The sequence below is a fragment of the Mandrillus leucophaeus genome, unplaced genomic scaffold (assembly GCF_000951045.1).
Source record: "Mandrillus leucophaeus isolate KB7577 unplaced genomic scaffold, Mleu.le_1.0 Scaffold19, whole genome shotgun sequence".
NCBI lineage: Eukaryota > Metazoa > Chordata > Mammalia > Primates > Cercopithecidae > Mandrillus > Mandrillus leucophaeus.
This window is the reverse complement of record NW_012101920.1, coordinates 7,128,494-7,147,236: the sequence shown is the minus strand read 5'-3', so window position 1 is coordinate 7,147,236 and position 18,743 is coordinate 7,128,494. Positions and strand designations below refer to the sequence as shown.

The window sequence follows — 18,743 nt, the reverse complement described above, 5'->3', positions numbered from 1 at the left end:
GCGGTGCACGAGGCAGAGCCCACAAGCCACAGACGGAGTGGGCCGGGCACTCCGGCCACGCCTTCCGCGGTGAGGGGCCAGTCCTGGGTAGGGTCAGGCCCACCTGTTCTCCTCCAAGAGCATGGGCTGTTCTGGGTGTGGGCGGAGGGAGGGGCTGGACGGAAAGGCCCAAGGGCGGGCGGCAGACGCTGAGGGGCTGCCCGGGAGGGTCGGGGCGGGGCGTGTTGGGCAGGGTAAAGCAGGGGCGCTGCCAGGCCTCCGAAGGGGTGTGCTTGGCCTCGTCGAGACCTGCTTGGCCAAGTCTGGGTGGGCTCGAGGCCACTAGGCCCAAAGCCTGCCTTGCTCTGAGGGTGCTGTGTCTAGAACCATGCACGAGGGGAATGCCTGCTCGGGGCCCGAACCTCGCTAGGCCCAGCCTGAACCTCGCTAGGCCCAGGAGGTGCACTGGCCCAGGGCCTGCTTGGACCTGAAAGTTGCTAGGCCCAGGATGTGCACTGGCCCAGTTCCTGCTTGGACCTGAAAGTTGCTAGGCCCAGGATGTGCACTGGCCGAGAGCCTGCTGGGCCCAAACCTTGCTAGGCCCAGGATGTTCACTGACCAGACCTGCTCAGGCCTAACCTTGCTAGGCCCAGGATATGCTATGCACTGGTCCAGAGCCTGCTCAGGTGGAACCTTACGAGGCACAGGATGTGTGCTGGCCCCAAACCTGTTCGTTTCTAGAGTTTTGTACAAAATCCTGCTTTAGCCTAAATTCTGCTTAGCCTCGACCCCCTCCTAGACCCAGGCAAGATCAGCATTGTTCTGACCCTACTAGGTCCAAAGCCTTTTGAGGCCAGACCTTGTTTCAACTCCAAAGCTTGCTAGGCTCCAGCACCCCCCATCCCTCCTCATATCCTCCCCCCGCCACTTCTTCCCCTATGAAAATCGCTTATTTCTCAAACAGGCCAAGTCATCATGGCAGCTACTGAGATCTCTGTCCTTTCTGAGCAATTCACCAAAATCAAAGAACTCGAGTTGATGCCAGAAAAAGGCCTGAAGGAGGAGGAAAAAGACGGAGTGTGCAGAGAGAAAGACCATCGGAGCCCTAGTGAGTTGGAGGCCGCGTGTACCTCTGGGGCCCTCCAGGACAGCGTCCTGGAGGAAGAAGTGGAGCTGGTGCCGGCCACCTCAGAGGAGAGTGAGAAGCACATGTTGACCCTGCAGACGGTGCACTTCACTTCTGAAGCTGTGGAGTTGCAGGATATGAGCTTGCTGAGCATACAGCAGCAAGAAGGGGTGCAGGTGATGGTGCAACAGGCTGGCCCTGGGTTGCTGTGGCTTGAGGAAGGCCCCCGGCAGAGCCTGCAGCAGTATGTGGCCATTAGTATCCAGCAAGAGCTGTACTCCCTGCAAGAGATGGAGGTGTTGCAGTTCCACGCTCTAGAGGAGAATGTGATGGTGGCCAGTGAAGACAGTAAGTTAGCGGTGAGCCTGGCTGAAAGTGCTGGACTGATTAAGGTAAAGCTGGTTTTAATAAACAACGCCTTACATGAAAAAGAACAAATTGAAGTTGGCTTTTATGCAATATTATGTCTGGACAAGGTATTTTGCAGTTGCAAGTTAAAGGCAGTAAAAATACATCCCAGGAAAATCCTGAGAGTTCTTAGGTTCTTTTTTTAAAAAGTTTTAAAAGTTGTGCTAATTGGAATACTGTAAGGTGCATTAGGTTTTTAAAAAAAAGGTGTTAAGTTTCACTGCCGCAACCCCGATGCTAAATAATTAACATTGTGATGCATAATCTTCAACTTTTGCTTTTCTTTTTGTATTCTGTAGTTCATCCAGGCAAAAATCTAATTATATTAAAATTAATAGTATCATATTTGTTTGAATATTTATTGTTGTTTATTAGCTCCAGGAAGGGCAGGAGAAGAACCAGTTATTGATTGAAAGATTGGCTGAAAGAACAAAGGAACAGCTCTTTTTTGTGGAAACAATGTCAGGAGATGAAAGAAGTGACGAAATTGTTCTCACAATTTCAAATTTAAATGTGGAAGAACAAGAAGATCAACCTACAACTGATCAAGCAGATGTTGAAAAGGCCAAATCTACAAAAAATCAAAGAAAGACAAAGGGTAGGCCAGTTCATCTCATAGAATACACTCCATAAAACTGGGCCGCTGTTTTTCTTTATGGGAAGGTGATGGTAATTGAAGTTTTAAGTGGTCGACTTTTAGTTACTTTCAAATTGTCAGGAAATGGGAGAAATTTTAAACTAATATTCTGAATTGTGAATCAAATCCAGAAGGGTTTTGCACTTTGCACACAAACGTTTTGAAAACACAGTAAAAATGTTCCCACAAAACCTTGTGCACGTAAGCAAAGAAGGCCAAGCCCTGGTCTCTGCTTTCTAGTTTGCAGCCCCAGAGGGATATGGGGGACAAGTCATTACAGGACAGGTGGTGAGGCCTCGTGTGCTTCAGGGCCAAGAGAAGGAGCAATTCCTCCTTCAGGAAGCAGTGGAGGGTGCCTTCTAAGGGAGGTGATATTTAGGTGAGTCCAGGACAAAGAAGCCATTAAGATGGGGATCAGGATTCCAGGCACTAGGAAGTGGTCTGGGTGTGTAGGTCTGGAAGTATCTACTTTGTATGTGAGGGTGGAGAGCTCTACTGTGTCTATAGAGCTGGGTGGGTGGGAGGTAGGTGCTCAGAAAGGTGGATGGGTTCAGATTAGGAAGACCCTGAAGCAATATTAAAGCCTTATTAAACTGAGATTGCATTCCAGCAGCTCACAGGATGGATGAGTTTGTCCTACGAAAATTATTTGTTTAGCTTTTTTTTTTTTTTTTTTTTTTTTTTTGAGACGGAGTCTTGCTCTGTCACCCAGGCTGGAGTGCAGTGGCACGATCTCGGCTCACTGCAAACTCCGCCTCCCGGGTTCACGCCATTCTCCTGCCTCAGCCTCCCGAGTAGCTGGGACTACAGGCTCCCACTACCAGGCCCAGCTAATTTTTTTTGAAGTTTTAGTAGAGACGGGGTTTCACCGTATTAGCCAGGATGGTCTCGATCTGCTGACCTTGTGATCCGCCCACCTTGGCCTCCCAAAGTGCTGGGATTACAGGCATGAGCCACTGCGCCCAGCCTTATTTTTTTTAATATTAGTTTCTCACTAATATATTTAAATCAACATATTTCACCCCCAAAATTGCAATTTCTAGCTCTTTTAAATTATATCTGGCAACATTTGGCACAGTTTCCTTCCTCCTGGCAACAGGTGCCTGGGATTGGAAGGTGACTCAGTTTAGAAAAGGAGAATGCCGCCCAAACACACTGCTACCACCACCCCATTCTTACATGTGGTCAGGACCTTTCACTCAGGTTTCTGGCCTCTGCCTTCCATAGGTGGTTGAGTTTGCAGCCTTTTGATATATGGTAGTTTCTCATGTGTTTAAATCAAGAGTTTTACACTCTAAGTTTTACAATTTTTAGCTCATTTTTAGGTTTTTGATGTATTTACAAATTTGTAGAACCATCACCACTGTCTGAATTCCAGAATATTTGGATCACTCCGATAAGAGGCCTGTACCCATTAGGCAGTCACTTCCTACTCCATTCCTGGCTACCACTAATCTGCTTTTTGTTTCCATAGATTTTCCTGTTCTGCACATTTTCCGGAAGCTGAATCATATATGTATACCATGTGCCTTTCATGTCTAGACTCTTGAGCTTAGCATAATGTTTGGAGGGTTTGTTGGTATTGTAGCATGTGTCAGCGCTTCATTCGTTTTTAATGGCTAATAATCCCTGTATGGGTACAGCACATTTTATTTATCCATTCTCTCATTGATACACACCGCAATTGTGTCCACCTTTCAGCAAGTGTGAATGGTGCTGTTTTGACCATCTGTGTACAAATTTTTCGTTTGAGCACCAGTTTCCAATCCTTTTGAGTATATACTTAGGAGTGGAATTGCTGGATGATGTGGTTACTCTATGTTTAACTTTTTGAGGAGCTGCCACACTGTTTTCCATAGCAGCCGCACCAGTTTGAATTTGCACTAGCAGTGTGTGTAGCTTCCAGTTTCTCCACATCCTCACCAACTTACTTTCCATTTGTTGTTATCGTTTAATTATAGCCATCCTAGCAGGTGTGAAGAGGTATCTCGTAATTTTGGTTTCCATTTCTCTAATGACTAAGGGTGTTGAGTATCTCTTCATGTGATCATTGGCCTCTTACGTATTTTCTTTGGAAAAAATGGCTATTCAAATCTTTGGCTCATTTTTAACTGGCACTGTATCGGCTTCCCAGGGATGCCATGACAAAGCACCACCAACTGAGTGGCTTCAAACCACAGAAACATACCTCTCACAGTTCTGGAAGCTACGAGTGTGAAATCGAGGTGTTGGCAAAGCCATGCTCTCTTGGAAGGCTGTCAGGGAGAATATATTTCATGCCTTTCTCTTAGCTTCTGGTTGCCAGCAGTCATGCCATTCATTGGCTTGCAGATGCATTACTCCAGTCTCTGCCTCTGTTATCACATGGAATTATTTCTGTGTGTCCCTGTGTGTATCTCTTTTCCTCTTCTTATAAGTACGCCAGTCACATTGGCTTATGACCCACCTTCATCCAGTATGACCTCAGCTTAACTTGATTACATCTGCAAAGACCCTTTTTGTACATAAGATCACATTCATAGGTATCTGGCCTGAGGACTTCACGTATTTTTGCAGGGGTCACAACTCAACTTGTAAACTTTCTATTCCAAGTTTGTTGAGTATTTTATCAAGAAAACGGTGTTGGATTATATGAAATGATTTTTCTGCATTTATTGAGATGATCATGTGTTGTTCTTTTTTTCTTCATTCTGTTAATATGGTATATTACACTGATTGATTCACATATGTTGAACCACCCTTTTATTCCTGCAGAAAATCTCAACTTGGTTATGGTATATAATCCTTTTAATATGCTGCTTGATTTGGTTTGCTAGTGTTCTGCTAAAGATTTTTGCATCTGTATTCACTAGGAATATTGGTCTGTAGTCTTCTTTTGATGTCTTTGTCTGGCTTTAGTATGTGAGTAATACTGGCCTCGTGTAATTCATTGGGAAGAAGTGTTTCCTCCCTTTTTTGAAGATTTAGAGGATTGGCATTAATATTTAAGCATTTGGTAGACTTAATCGGTGAAGCGATTTGGTCCTGGGGTTTTCTTTCTTGGAAGTTTGTTGATTAATGACTCACTGTCTTTACTGATACAGGTCTATTCCAATTTTCTGTTTCTTCTTAAATCATTTTTAGTAGTTTGTGTGTTTCTAGGAATTTTCTATTTCATCTGTATTATTTAATTTGTTGGCATATAATTGTTCATAGTATTCTATTATAAACATTTTTATTTCTGTAAGATTGGTAAGAATGTTCCCACTTTTCTTCCTGATTTTAGCAATTTGAGTATTCTCTTTTTTACCCCCTCAGTCACAAGTCTAGATAAAGGTTTGTCAGTGTCGATCTTTTTGAAGAACCAACTTTTGGTGGTTTTGTTGGTTTTCTCTAATTTTTTTCTCTCTAATCTTAATATTTTCTTTTTCTACTAGCTTTGCGTTTAGATTTATCTTCTTTTTCTAGTTCCTCAAAGTGTAAAGTTAGGTTATTTGAAATATTTCTTCTTTTTTAATGTAAGTGTTTATAGCTAAAAATTTTCCTCTGAGCACTGCCTTGGGTGCATTCTATAACTCTTGGTATCTCATGTTTTCACTTTCGTTCATCTCAAAGAACTTAATAATTTTCTTGTTATTTCTACTTTGACCCATTTGTCATTTGGGAGTGTGTTTTTTGACTTCCATGTTTATGTGAATCTTCTGAATTTCCCTTGGTATTCATTTCTAATTTCATTTTATTATGGTCAGAAAACACAGAACATATTTTGATTTTTTTGGTTTGTTTGTTTGTTTTAGAGACAGGTTCTTGCTCTGTTGCCCAGGCTGGAGTGCAGTGTTACAAGCATAGCTCACTGTAACCTTGAACCCCTACTTCAGCGTCACAAGTAGCTAGGACAAGAGGCACACACTACCACACGCAGCTAATTTTTAAAAAATTGTAGAGATGGAGTCTCATTATGTTGCCTGGGCTAGTCTTGAACTTTTGGCCTCAAGCGGTCCTCCCATCTGAGCCTCCCAAAGTGCTGGATTACAGGCGTGAGCCACCATGCCTGGCTCAGTTTGTCTTTTTAAATTTATTAAGATATGTGTGTCTCAATATGTTTGTAACTTCACATGTGGTCTATCCTAGAGAATCGTCCCTATGCACCTCAGAACAATGTCTATTCCAGTGTTGCTGGGTGGGATGTTCTGTAGATGTCTGTTTTGTCTATTTGGTTTATAGTGTGACTTAGGCCTCTGTTTCCTCACTGACCTTGTCTAGTTCTGTCCATTGTTTAAAGTGAGGTGTTGAGGTCCGCAACTATTATTGAATTACCTGTTCCTACCTTCAATTTTGTTCCGTTTGCTTCAAGTATTTTGGGACTGTTATTAGGTGCATCTATTTTTGGCGGGGGGGGGGGGGGGGGGCGGAGTTTGTTGGGTTGTTTTGAGATGGAGTCTCACTTTGTCGCCAGGCTGGAGTGCAGTGGCACAGTCTTGGCTCACTGCAACCTCTGTCTCCTGGGTTCTAGCAATTCTGCCTCAGCCTCCTGAGTAGCTGGGATTATAGATATGCACAACTACACCCAGCTAATTTTTGTATTTTTAGTAGAGATGAGGTTTCACCATGTTGTCCAGGCTGGTCTTGAACTCTTGACCTCAAATGATCTGCCTGCCTCAGCCTCCCAAGTGCTGGGATTACAGGTTTGAGTCACATATGCGCCTGGCCACATATATGTTTATCTTTATGATAGATTGTTGTATCTTTATGATAGATTGACCCGTTCATTATTATATAACGTCCTTTTGTCTTTTACAACAATTTTGTCTTAATATAGTCTGATATTTGTATAGCCATTCTAGTACTCTTTTGGTTACTGTTTGTATGGAATATCTTTCTCTATCTTTTTACTTTCAGCCTATTTGTCTTCGAATCTAAAATGAGTCTTTTGTAGAAGACAAATAATTGCATATTGTTTAGTGTCCTTTCTGCCAGTCCTTACCTTTGCATTGGAGAGTTTAATCTCTTTACTGATAAAAAAGGACTTCCTTATTTCTGTATTTGTTTTTTAAATGTCACATCTTTTATTCCTCAGTTCTTTCATTACTGCTTTCTTTTGTGTTGAATAGCCACTGCCAAGTGTATCATTTTAATTATTTTATTATTTATTTTACTATATATTTTTGAGTTATTTTCTTTAGTTGTCCTTGGTGTTACATTTAACATCTCAATTCATAATAATCTGGTTTAGATTAATGGCAATTTAATTTCAATAGTATGTAAAAAAACTTTACTTATATAATTCCATTCCCCACTCCACTTTCTGTTGTTATTGCCACAGAGCGTATCTTTATAAATTATATGCCATCAACATAGATTTATAATTATTGCTTTATTCTGTCTTTGAGTCAGACAGGAAAAAAGAGGATTACAAGTAAAAAAAATGCATGAATATTGTCTTTTATATTTGCATATGTTGTTACTTTTATCACTGTCTTTATATTTTCATATGGATTTGAGTTATTGTTTGGTGTCCTTTCATTTCAGCCTGTTGGAGTCTCTCTGGCATTTTTCAGAGGATAGATCTGCCAATGACAGACTTGCTCAGTTTCTGTTTTTCTGGGAATATCTTAATTTCTCCTTCATTTTGAAGGGTGGTTTTGTCAGACATAGAATTCTTGTTTGATGTTTTTTTTCTTACGGCACATTGAATGTCATTCCACTGCTTTCTGGCCTCCATGGTTTCTGATGATAAGTCAGCCATTAATCTTATTGACAATCCCATGTATGTGACAAGGCGTGTCTGTCTGTCTTGCTGCTTTCAAGATTCATTTTTTGTCTTTCAGCAGTCTGATTATGATGTGTCTTGATGTGAATATCTTTGACTTTATCCTACTTGAAATTTATTAAGCTTTTGGATGTGTAGATTTTTTGTCAAATTTGGGGAGTTTTTGGCAATCATTTCTTCTCTTCTCCTGTGTCACCTTGGGTCTCCCATTGTGCATATGTCGGTGTGCTTGATCGTGTCCCACAGATCTCTTAGGCTCTTTTCATTTTTCTTTGTTCATTTTTTTCTTTCTTTCCCTCAAACTGAACAATCTCAGTTAACCTGTCTTCAGGTTCACTGAGTCTTCCTTCTTTTTGCTCAGCTCTGCTGTTGAATTCCTCTGTTGAATTTTTCATTTCACTTATTGTATTTTTCAATTCCAGAAGTTCTCATTTTTTTAAAATAAATTTTACCTATTGGTATTCTCAATATGATGAAGCATCATTTTCATGCTTCTTTTTGTTTTCTGAGACAGGGTCTCACTTTGTCACTTAACTGACTAAATGTTTAATTACATTTAATTTTAATTAGTTAAAGTCCAAATTTAAGAGTCACACATGACTCATGGCTATGGTTTTGGATGGCACCATTCTAGATGGTTTTTCTCGCAGTGCCCTGGCTGGAGAGAAGGATGCAGGGATGGGACGGGTTGTCTTCAGTTCACCCTACAGAGAATGCAGGGCCACATTTTTATAGGTGAATCTCTTCTTGGGCGCCCCACTTGAGGTAGGTGGTGTGCCTTTTCTTGTGTCTCCTTGGGTCTACAAGACATTCTGAAATGTTCAGGCATGTCCTCCCTAGCACTTTTTTTCTCAGAAAGAAGGATGAGCAGAGTACCTAGTCCACTCTGCGCCCAGAAACCAGACATTGGCGCATCTTGAAACAGCGAAAATGCATTATCCAGGAACATGGCGTCCTGAATTGCTTCCATCAGCTTATGAATATAAATAGCATGTTCTATTGTTCAGTTGCCATATTAGTTGAAAAGATGATGTGCTGATTTACTTTCAAGTGTTTAAATGGAATTTGAACTTCTAACACACATAAACTATTTCCTGCCTATAGGAGCAAAACGAACCTTCCACTGTGATGTCTGCATGTTCACCTCTTCTAGAATGTCGAGTTTTAATCGTCATATGAAAACTCACACCAATGAGAAGCCTCACCTGTGTCACCTGTGCCTGAAAACCTTCCGTACGGTCACTCTGCTGCGGAACCATGTTAACACCCACACAGGTAAAACTGCCGAGAGGGCTCTTTCTGTGGAATAATGTGTGTTAAGGCTTACGTTAAGAATGTGAATCCATCGATTTCTACAGTAGAATCGTGTAACATTTTATACTGTAGTTTTGTCTTTTTTTTTTTCTTGAATTTCCATTAAAAATACTGTCACAAAGATTTTTCTCACATGCATCTGCGGTATTTGTAGTTTAGAGAGCCTCTTCTTAATTTTTAAAGCATTTTTGAGATTGAGTGTAATTAAAAAGCTATGAATTCCTTGGAACTTTTGTGGTTAAGTCTTGTTTTAAAAGTATGAACTATGTGATCCTACAGGAACCAGGCCCTATAAGTGTAATGACTGCAACATGGCGTTTGTCACCAGTGGAGAACTCGTCCGACACAGGCGCTATAAACATACTCATGAGAAGCCCTTTAAATGTTCCATGTGCAAGTATGCCAGTGTGGAGGTAAAGCCATTCTTGGACTTGAAGCTTCATGGCATCTTAGTAGAGGCTGCTGTACAAGTTATGCCAAGTGTAACTAACAGTAGAATCTGTTACAAACAGGCTTTTTATTATTCGTATAAAATTTATGCAGGAAATAATATGCATTCTTTTTTATGAAGTTAAAATAGAAAATTGGATTTCTATGTTTCTTTGATTACTAATTAGTGAAAATAATGTGTAAAGGTGTACAAATTACAAATAAACTCCTTGTAGTCAAGAAATAAGTCCCAGATTTGTTTAAAAGTTCTGCATTTTATCTAGTACTCAGGGCCAGAGAATCAAAATGTATTTGCTTTAACATAGAATGCAGATCCCATCTGAATATTGGCTGAAATTTTTGAGCTTGATTAGATACAAAGCAACTTGCTTGAAGATTTAAGCAGAGCCATTTCTGTTCTGAATTAGAGACCGCCTGTTTCAAACTTCAGATGTGCCATAGTCATTTTAATTAATTTGCTTTATTTGTATCTTCTAATGGGTTTAGTAGTACTCACGTGAAACAGGCAGAGTGCTGCTTTTACTAGGCAATGCCAGTTTCCACCAGTTAATTTTCAGGGTCCCACAGTGTGTTGGGAAACAGACTGAGGCCCGGTTTTGAGCCTGGTCGGGACTGGGTCAACAGTACACTCAAATGGAACTAAGTTAAAGGGAACAGCTGAAGATTAAATATAGTAACAGTGCAGCCGGGTTTCACAAATTAGGAAATTTCATGGTTAGGGTCAGAATTTGATTCCAGGAACTTTTTTCTGCTGTTACAATTTTTTTAAAAAATTATTTCTCATCTGAGTTAAAGGTTGTGATTGTAGTATGAGAATGCAAAATGGAGGGTTCAGGGAACAGAGTCACCTGGGGATCCTAAGCCTGGAGTGGACTTTTTGTTGGTGCCCTGCCGGTGCTCAGTACAAACTTCCCAGGTCCACGAGACCCTCCCCCAGCGCCAGCGGTCTGCACGCAGCCTGTGGGAGGTGGCCTCAGCACAGACGTCTCTACTGCTGCCGTAGCCCCCCATTTTTGCAGTCTCCTCAAGTCTTGCCATGCTTGTTTGTTCCCTCATCCCATCCCGTGACAAAAATGCCAGCAGGAATGGATCAGAGCTGTGATGCAGATGTGCCCCTTTTTTAAAAAAAGCTTTTGAATTGGCCAGGTGTGGTGGCTCACGCCTGTAATCTCAGCACTTTGGGAGGCAGAGGCGAGCAGATTGCTTGAGGTCAGGAGTTCAAAACCAGCCTGGCCAACATGATGAAACCCTGTCTCTACTAAAAATACAAAAAATTAGCCAGGTGTGGTGGCACATGCCTGTAGTCCTAGCTACTCAGGAGGCTGAGGCAGGAAAATGACTTGAACCTGGGAGGCAGAGGTTGCAGTGAGCCAAGATCGCACATTCCAGTCTGGATGAGAGGGAAACACAAAAAAAAAAAAAAAAAAAAAAAAAGTTTTTGAACTTTTTGAACTCCCTCGTCCTCCTATCCCAACTTTAAGAGTCATCCATAGTCTTTTTTAATGGCCTTCTTTGCTCATTCACACCACTTATCTTCCTCAAAACTTTCATGCTATACAGTTTTTTAAATTCTTTTTGTTTTGCTTTCTAATATACTTGAAGGCATTCACTTTTCTTCTGAAAATCTAAGTGAAATTTTTTGGCTTGGCTGTTGTCTTCCATCCTAAGCCACCTTTTGTTGTTGAGTGTTCCTTAGGCTTCTGTGTGCTCACCACTTACTGGGGAGACAGATGGAGTGTGGCATCCCTGGGTCACCAGCAGGACTGATGCAGCTTCCTGATGTCTGTAGTCCGCCTATAGCTGATGGCCCCATTTCCTGCTAGCAGTAGATAAGGGCCTGTGATACACAAATACAGAATAAGAATAGTTCTAGAAGGCAATAAACCAGTCAGGCAGTGAATGCTCAAATGGGAGGTATTATGTTGTTTGCTATTTAACTGATTGCCTGGGATACATAATTATTCAAATTAGAATTTAATTTCTTCTACTTAAAATTTAATTCTTTATAGGAACCCTCTGTCACACGGCCCCAGTGCTGAATAGCCAGGGATGCCTTCCTCCACTCACACTGTTACGCTGGGGCCAGCCAGGGTGGAGTCTGCAGGACTTGTGACCATGAGGCGACACATACACGTGTTCCTCCATTAAAGAGCTAGGGTTTCGTTTTTATTTTTATTTTTATTTTTGTGAGACGTGGTCTCACTCTGTTACGCTAGTTGGAGTGCAGTGGCGTGATTTTGGCTCATTGCAACCTCAGCCTCTCAAGTAGCTGGGACTACAGGCGTGTGCCACCATGCCCAGCTCATTTTTAATTTTTGGTAGAGAACAGGTTTTGCCATGTTGCCCAGGCTGGTCTCAAACTCCTGAGCTCAGGTGATCCACCCCTCTCAGCCTCCCAAAGTGCTGGGATTAGAGGTGTAAGCCACCACACCTGACAAGAGCTAGAGTTTGAAGATTTTCACTTTATGCAAGGAAAACAAAATGTTTGCCTTTGTGCGTTTACAGTGTAATCTAAATTTTGTAACTATTGGGCATGTATTGCCTTAGAAATGAAAATACAATCCTGTGTGGCATTCAGCAGGTAGGGTTAAAGTGAAGGTGAATGCGAAAGCCTTCAAAACTGCTGCCCATTACCCTACAGGAGCTTATACGCACACACATCAAATGAAATCAAATCGCCCATAACAGATGATGAAAAGTAATGAGTTTTTCATGTTTTCTGCAGTGAGTGAAATATGCTCTGGTGCTCTGATGTTAAAATCTGATTAATTGAAATCTCTTTTATAATGCTGATTAATGGAAGACTCTGCCACTTTTGAGTTTCTATTTCTATGAACATCATTTATGTATTTATTAGGCAAGTAAATTGAAGCGCCATGTCCGATCCCACACTGGGGAGCGCCCCTTTCAGTGTTGCCAGTGCAGCTACGCCAGCAGAGACACCTACAAGCTGAAACGCCACATGAGAACACACTCAGGTAAGGGCTCTGGTGCTGAAGGCTTGATACCTACGGTGTTAGCTCTTAAAGCAAGCTTTAAAAAATTACTTTTTATGGGCACAATTAAAGTTCAAAGGTAAAAGTGGATTTTTGTGTGCCTTTGTGATACGAGGATCTTGATCTGTACCTTTACCTTTCTTTAGCAGTAAGAGAGTCTGCATAGACATTGTGTCGCAACCCCACTGTGTGGAGTAAAACACAAAGTACTCGCTTCCGTAGATTTTTCGGGTATTTAAAACTCAACTCCTGGCCAGGCACAGTGGCTCAAACCTGTAATCCCAGCACTTTGGGAGGCTGAGGCAGGAGGATCCCTTGAGTCCAGGAGTTTGAGACCAGCCTGGGCATCCTAGGGAGACCCTGTCTCTACAAGTAATTTAAAACTTAGCCGGGCCTGGTGGCGCACACCTGTGGTCCCAGCTACTTGGGAGGCTGAAGCAGGAGAATCACTTGAACTCAGGTGGTTGAGGCTGCAGTGAGCAAGCATTGCACCACCACACTCCAGCCTGGGTGACAGAGTGAGAACCTGTTTCAAAAAACAAGTAAATAAAAATAAATAAAAGTCAACTCCTTAATTCATTCTTCAACTTTAAGGCAAAACATAAAGTGTGCTGGTTTTGTAACAGAGGTACTTGATGTCTTACTATGTAAAGAATACATTTATGTGTACTTCTTGGTTCTTCGTACAGCCCCATGGATGTGAACCACATGGAACTCTTGCGTAGCCACCAGATGCGAGGAAGTCGTGTGTCTGGTCCATCATGGACACAGCCGTACTTGACATAAGCTGTCTGGGCTTGATTTGGGAGTCTCATACTAATTGGGGGTTGTCCGGTGAGAAGGGGGTTGATAAAGGAGGCTTACGGCAAAAGAAACACTTCCAGCACAGGTAGCCTTTGGCAAGGATCAGGCCTGGAGGGGGAATCACTTTGTTGTCTGCATCTCAGGTGAGAAGCCTTACGAGTGCCATATCTGCCACACCCGCTTCACCCAGAGCGGGACCATGAAAATACATATTCTGCAGAAGCACGGAGAAAACGTCCCCAAACACCAGTGTCCGCATTGTGCCACCATCATTGCACGGAAAAGTGACCTACGTGAGTGTCTGGTTTAGTGATGTTTGTTTTACTACAGCATTTGCTGGCTCTTTGGAGCGAGGCCCTATGTACCTGCAATGTACTGGCCCTGATACTGGGAGGCGGCGGGAACTTGGCCCTGGGACACATTTTCTTCAGAGGTCCTGTTGCACCATCTGGTGGCTGGATCTCATAAGTGCATTTTATAGCACGATTTTAGAATCCCGGCCCAGGCCTGTTCCGTATGCACGTGATAAGACCTTTCACGGATGGGTATTATTTCTTTCCACATTGGGCCTATTTTTCAGATGAGGAGGACACTGGGGCTCAGAGACATACAGTAACCTGCCCAGGAGTCACATGACCAAGGGTGCTAGGAGGCGGCTGGATTCTGGGTTCCTATTTATCAGTGCTCTCTCTGTGACACCCAGCAAGCTTTTCTTAAACCCTGGCTGTGGGCCTAAAAAGTGGTGGGAGCAGAAGCTACAAAAGACACAGTTTTTCCCTTAAGACAGTCACTTTGGGAAAGGAGGTGGGCCTGTAACGCGTAATCTGCATCTGCCGTGGTGAGCCTTCTAACTGTCAGACCCCCCAGAGTGGGAGTGGAAATGCAGAGGGTCTGAACAGCAGGCCTAGGAGCTGGGATTTGATAACTGCCTGTGGGGAAGCCAGCCACTGTTGAGCAATGGGAGGGAGGGTGTGGGTAAGTGTGAGCCAATGAGCCTCTTCTTTTTTTCAGGATTCCTGGGCCTCCCTTTTTCCATGATCTTATTTCTCTTTCCAAAATATATGACACAAAACATATGACACAAAATATGTTAGCAAAACAAAAAATTGACCCTTTTGCCCAAAGAAATTCTGGAGATGAGATGAACTTTTTTGAAAACCTTTCTGAAAGGTGAAAGGTGTTCCACAAAGTCTTAACTTTTATTTCTCATCTGGACCATTCTGTCATTGTTGCCACAGTTACCAGCACATCACAAAACAGCCCAGTGGGGCTTGCTGGGGCACAAGTCTAGCCAGTTGCTAGACTTTTTTGACACCGTGACAAAATAACACGGTTTATATCTATGTCATGCCAGTGGGTGATACACTCTGCATAGCCCTGTAAGATGCTTTATAAACACACTAATTCTTCTTTCCCATGACTATATGAGAAATCAAGCTCTCTAAATGTCTGAGTCACTGTGGGTAAGGTGGAATAGCTCCATCACAGAGCTGTCAGTTGTCATTTGGTTTCTTACACAAGTATCACAAGACCATCATGCATTAGGCATAGATGAGCAAACCCATAGATGAGCAAACCCAGCCAGACCTCACCATGTGTCTCGGGTTAATTTCAACATGGGAAATAACAGGGCACTGACTTCTAACAACATGTGGATTTTTAAAGGTAAAATAAAGATGTTATATCTTTTTATATAAAACCACCTTAACATCATCCTAACATTGACCTACCCCATCATAAGGTAGTGCTCAAAGTGCTTTGTTAAATGAACATTTTAGGTTCAGTATGACATACCTTACATAACATTTAACTCCATATTGAAAGAATATTAAAATGGTATTTCAGCATTCTGTTCGTTTAGAGCAGTGGTTCTCAACTGGGAATGATTTTACCCCGCAGAGGACAGGTGGTGATACCTAGAGGTATTTTGGCTTTCACAACCGGGGAGAAAGAGGTGCTGCTGGCGTCTGGTAGACAGACACCAGGAGTGCTGCTTAACCTCCTCCAATGCACAGGATAACCCACCCCGTCCTGCCCAGGAAGGAACTAGCATGCTCTAGCCCCAAGGCTGAGAAACTCCGGTTTAGAGGAGGGGGGAAGCAGGTTAACAGAAAACAGCACTCTTGAAGTCTATAATGTTCTGTAACCATTTTAGGTGTGCATATGCGCAACTTGCATGCTTACAGCGCTGCAGAGCTGAAATGCCGCTACTGTTCTGCTGTCTTCCATGAACGCTATGCCCTCATTCAGCACCAGAAAACTCATAAAAATGAGAAGAGATTCAAGTGCGAACACTGCAGTTATGCCTGCAAGCAGGTATTGTACTTTACTTAATTTGGAGAGGCAGTGGTGCATGGAAGAATGGAGGGCTGGGGTAGGATTCTTTACCACCTTGAAAATACTGAGAAAAGTCACGCTTTTAATAGAGTATCCTATTCAAAATAACCAGAAAGCAACAGTGAACCGGTCGTAGAAAACAACAGTTCTTAAAGTATGTTCATGTACTCCCAGAGCTCCCTGTGACCAACTAGGGTCCCATAAGAGCCAAGCCCTTGTTATGATCATGGAAAGGTGTCATTTTGAGACACTGACATTTGCACTTTTGGTGCCAAAACAAAGGTGGTCCTTAGCCCAGATCAAGGCAGTGACACACAGTGAAACTGGTCATGGTGGTGGTCTTCACCTTCATACACTGGCAGCAAAAATAAAGGGCAGTTTTACATGACAGTGTCCTTGAAGAGGCAGTAAAAGTTGTTAACTTTATTCAGTCTTGACCCGGAATACTTTCTTTGTAATAATCTTTGTGATGAGATTAGAAGCTGGCATATGCACCTCCACTGGCTTCCACAGTCTGGAGGAAAAGCATCTGGGGGCTTGAGTTTCCAGCTCAACTAGCCCCTTTTTCAGTGAATGTCATTTTCACTAAGGAACAAGATAAACTCCATTTACTCAGTCATTGGGCATTGGTGGACATTTTTTTCTAAATGAACAACGTAGGCCAGGTGTGGTGACTCACACCTGGAATCCCAGCACTTTGGGAGGCTGAGGTGTGCGGATCACTTGAGGTCAGGAGTTTGAGACCAGCCTGGCCAATATGGTGAAACCCCATCTCTACTAAAAAACACAAAAATTAGCTGGGCATGGTGGTGCACACCTGAAGTCCCAGCTACTCAGGAGGCTGAGATAGGAGAATCGCTTGAACCTGGGATGCGGAGGTTGCAGTGAGCTGAGATCATGCCACTGCACTCCAGCCTGGGAGACAGAGTGAGACTCCATCTCAAAAGAAATAAAAAAAAAATAGATTGGAGTGATTTTTTAAAGCAATTTTTATATTGTATAATGAAATATGTTAGCATTTAGAAGATCTGCATAGCTCAGTAAACCAGTATTTTCCAAATGACCAATCCATGATGTTACAGACTCACACACAGGTAAAAGAGCCATTCAAAGGAAAAGACCACGAGGTTTTAAAGTTACAGAGAACAAGTTCCTTGGCAGGGTTTCAGATTCCACATTGCAACCCATGGGTAAGAAATTACCATGACCAGACACAGACTCACAGCTATAGTCCCAGCACTTTGGGAGGCCGAGATGGACAGAACTCTTGAGCTCAGGAGTTCAAGACCAACCTGGGCAACATAATGAGACCCTGTCTCTACAAAAAAATACAAAAATTAGCTGGGTGTGGTGTGCACATCTATCCCAGCTACTCAGGAGGCTGAGGTTGGAGGATCACTTAAGCCCAGGAGGTTGAGGCTGCAGTAAGCTGTGTTCTTACGACTGCACTCCAGCCCAGGCAACTGAGTGAGACCCTAAAAAAAGAAATTGCTACTAACTGAATTTTAGTGTAATAGAGAAGAATGGCCACAATTACTTGGAAGAGCTGGTGAAATGTTGCTCTCTTTTCAAACTACATGTCTATGAGACCAAATTTTCTTTATCATTTAACATACTCCAGTGGACTGACGGAAGAGCAGAGATAGGAATCCATCTGAATGCTTTTTTTTTTTTTTTTTTTTGAGATGGAAGGAGTCTCGCTCTGTCGCCCAGGCTAGAGTGCAGTGGCGCGATCCCTGCAAACTCCGCCTCCCGGGTTCACACCATTCTCCTGCCTCAGCCTCCTCCCGAGTAGCTGGGACTATAGGCGCCTGTCACCACACCTGGCTTATTTTTTGTATTTTTAGTAGAGACGGAGTTTCACTGTGTTAGCCAGGTTGGTCTCGATCTCCTGACCTCATGATCCACCTGTCTCGGCCTCCCAAAGTGCTGGGATTACAGGCATGAGCCACCGCACCCAGCCCTGAATGCTTTTAATAGAGTTGCCAGACTTAGCAAATAAAAATACAGCACACCTAGTGACATTTGAATTTCAGACAAACAACGAATAGTTTTATATACAAGTAGTTGCAGCCTGTATTTTAACTGGCAACCTTATCTATTGAGACAGACATTAGGTTATTTTTGTTTTGAAAAATAGATAATTTTACAGAAATAATATGTAGTTGGTTTGTTATTATTAAATGAGTTAATGTTTTTTTTTAATACTTAAGAATTCCTCAGTTTTGCTTTCTAAGAAAGTAAATACTAATACATGCCACCTGTATAAATAAAAGCTCTTCAGAGGCCACAGTAATTTTTTAAAGTTTGAAGGGCCCTCAGACTAGAAGTTTGAAAACCAAACCACTGCTTTGAAGCACTGCATGCTATTGGTTACCAAAGGTGAAAATCAGTGCTTCCTGTGTTTCGAAGTGTGGGCTATAAGTAAATGCCTTAGATAAAGGAAAAAGGTTTTCTGGTAAATTTTGAACAAAGAATATTCTGTGGCCCCAGGCTCATATTTCTTCAAATGAACTAGGAGGGCTTCCTGAAAGATGGATAAGACTTGGAAAGGATGAGGGGGTCCTGGAGCAGGCATACAGCCGGTATGTGGGAGCAGAGAGCAGCCAGGCAGGCCGTGGCCATGGGCAGAGGCTCGGAGCACTGCTGGATGCTCCTGGCTGCCGCAGTCCTTGAGAGCCTGGCTCCCAGCAGGGAGAGCCAGAGATGCTGTCCCGAAGGAGGGTGATGAGGTGAAAGCTGTGCGTGGAAGGGGGTGTTCAGTGAATTGGATGAGAGAAAGATTAGAAGAAAGACCATCAGTTAGGCCACTGACAGTAATGCAGAAATGGCTAAATGTATGTTTAATCCAAATTATCATCACATTTTAAATAAAACAAAATGTGTGCTTTTGCTTGACTTCGTAGGTTCAGTATGACATACCTTACATAACATTTAACTCCA

General features: G+C 42.6%; 1 protein-coding gene across 6 annotated transcripts in view; it reads left to right on the top strand.

The window, feature by feature from the left end:
- CTCFL (CCCTC-binding factor (zinc finger protein)-like) overlaps positions 1 to 18,743 on the top strand; it is a 40,949-nt gene that overhangs the window by 7,045 nt on the left and 15,161 nt on the right. For 2 of the 6 annotated variants that reach the window (XM_011978158.1, XM_011978156.1), the window contains exons 1-8: positions 231 to 409; positions 481 to 1,497; positions 1,889 to 2,111; positions 9,004 to 9,174; positions 9,493 to 9,626; positions 12,521 to 12,641; positions 13,607 to 13,756; positions 15,619 to 15,779. In XM_011978158.1, the coding sequence (XP_011833548.1) occupies positions 955 to 1,497; positions 1,889 to 2,111; positions 9,004 to 9,174; positions 9,493 to 9,626; positions 12,521 to 12,641; positions 13,607 to 13,756; positions 15,619 to 15,779 (1,503 nt within the window). In that variant the 5' untranslated portion in view covers positions 231 to 409; positions 481 to 954. Of the gene's footprint in view, positions 1 to 6; positions 70 to 230; positions 410 to 480; positions 1,498 to 1,888; positions 2,112 to 9,003; positions 9,175 to 9,492; positions 9,627 to 12,520; positions 12,642 to 13,606; positions 13,757 to 15,618; positions 15,780 to 18,743 lie in introns of those variants that run through there. The other 4 variants (XM_011978157.1, XM_011978160.1, XM_011978161.1 and 1 more) reach the window with 4 other exon arrangements.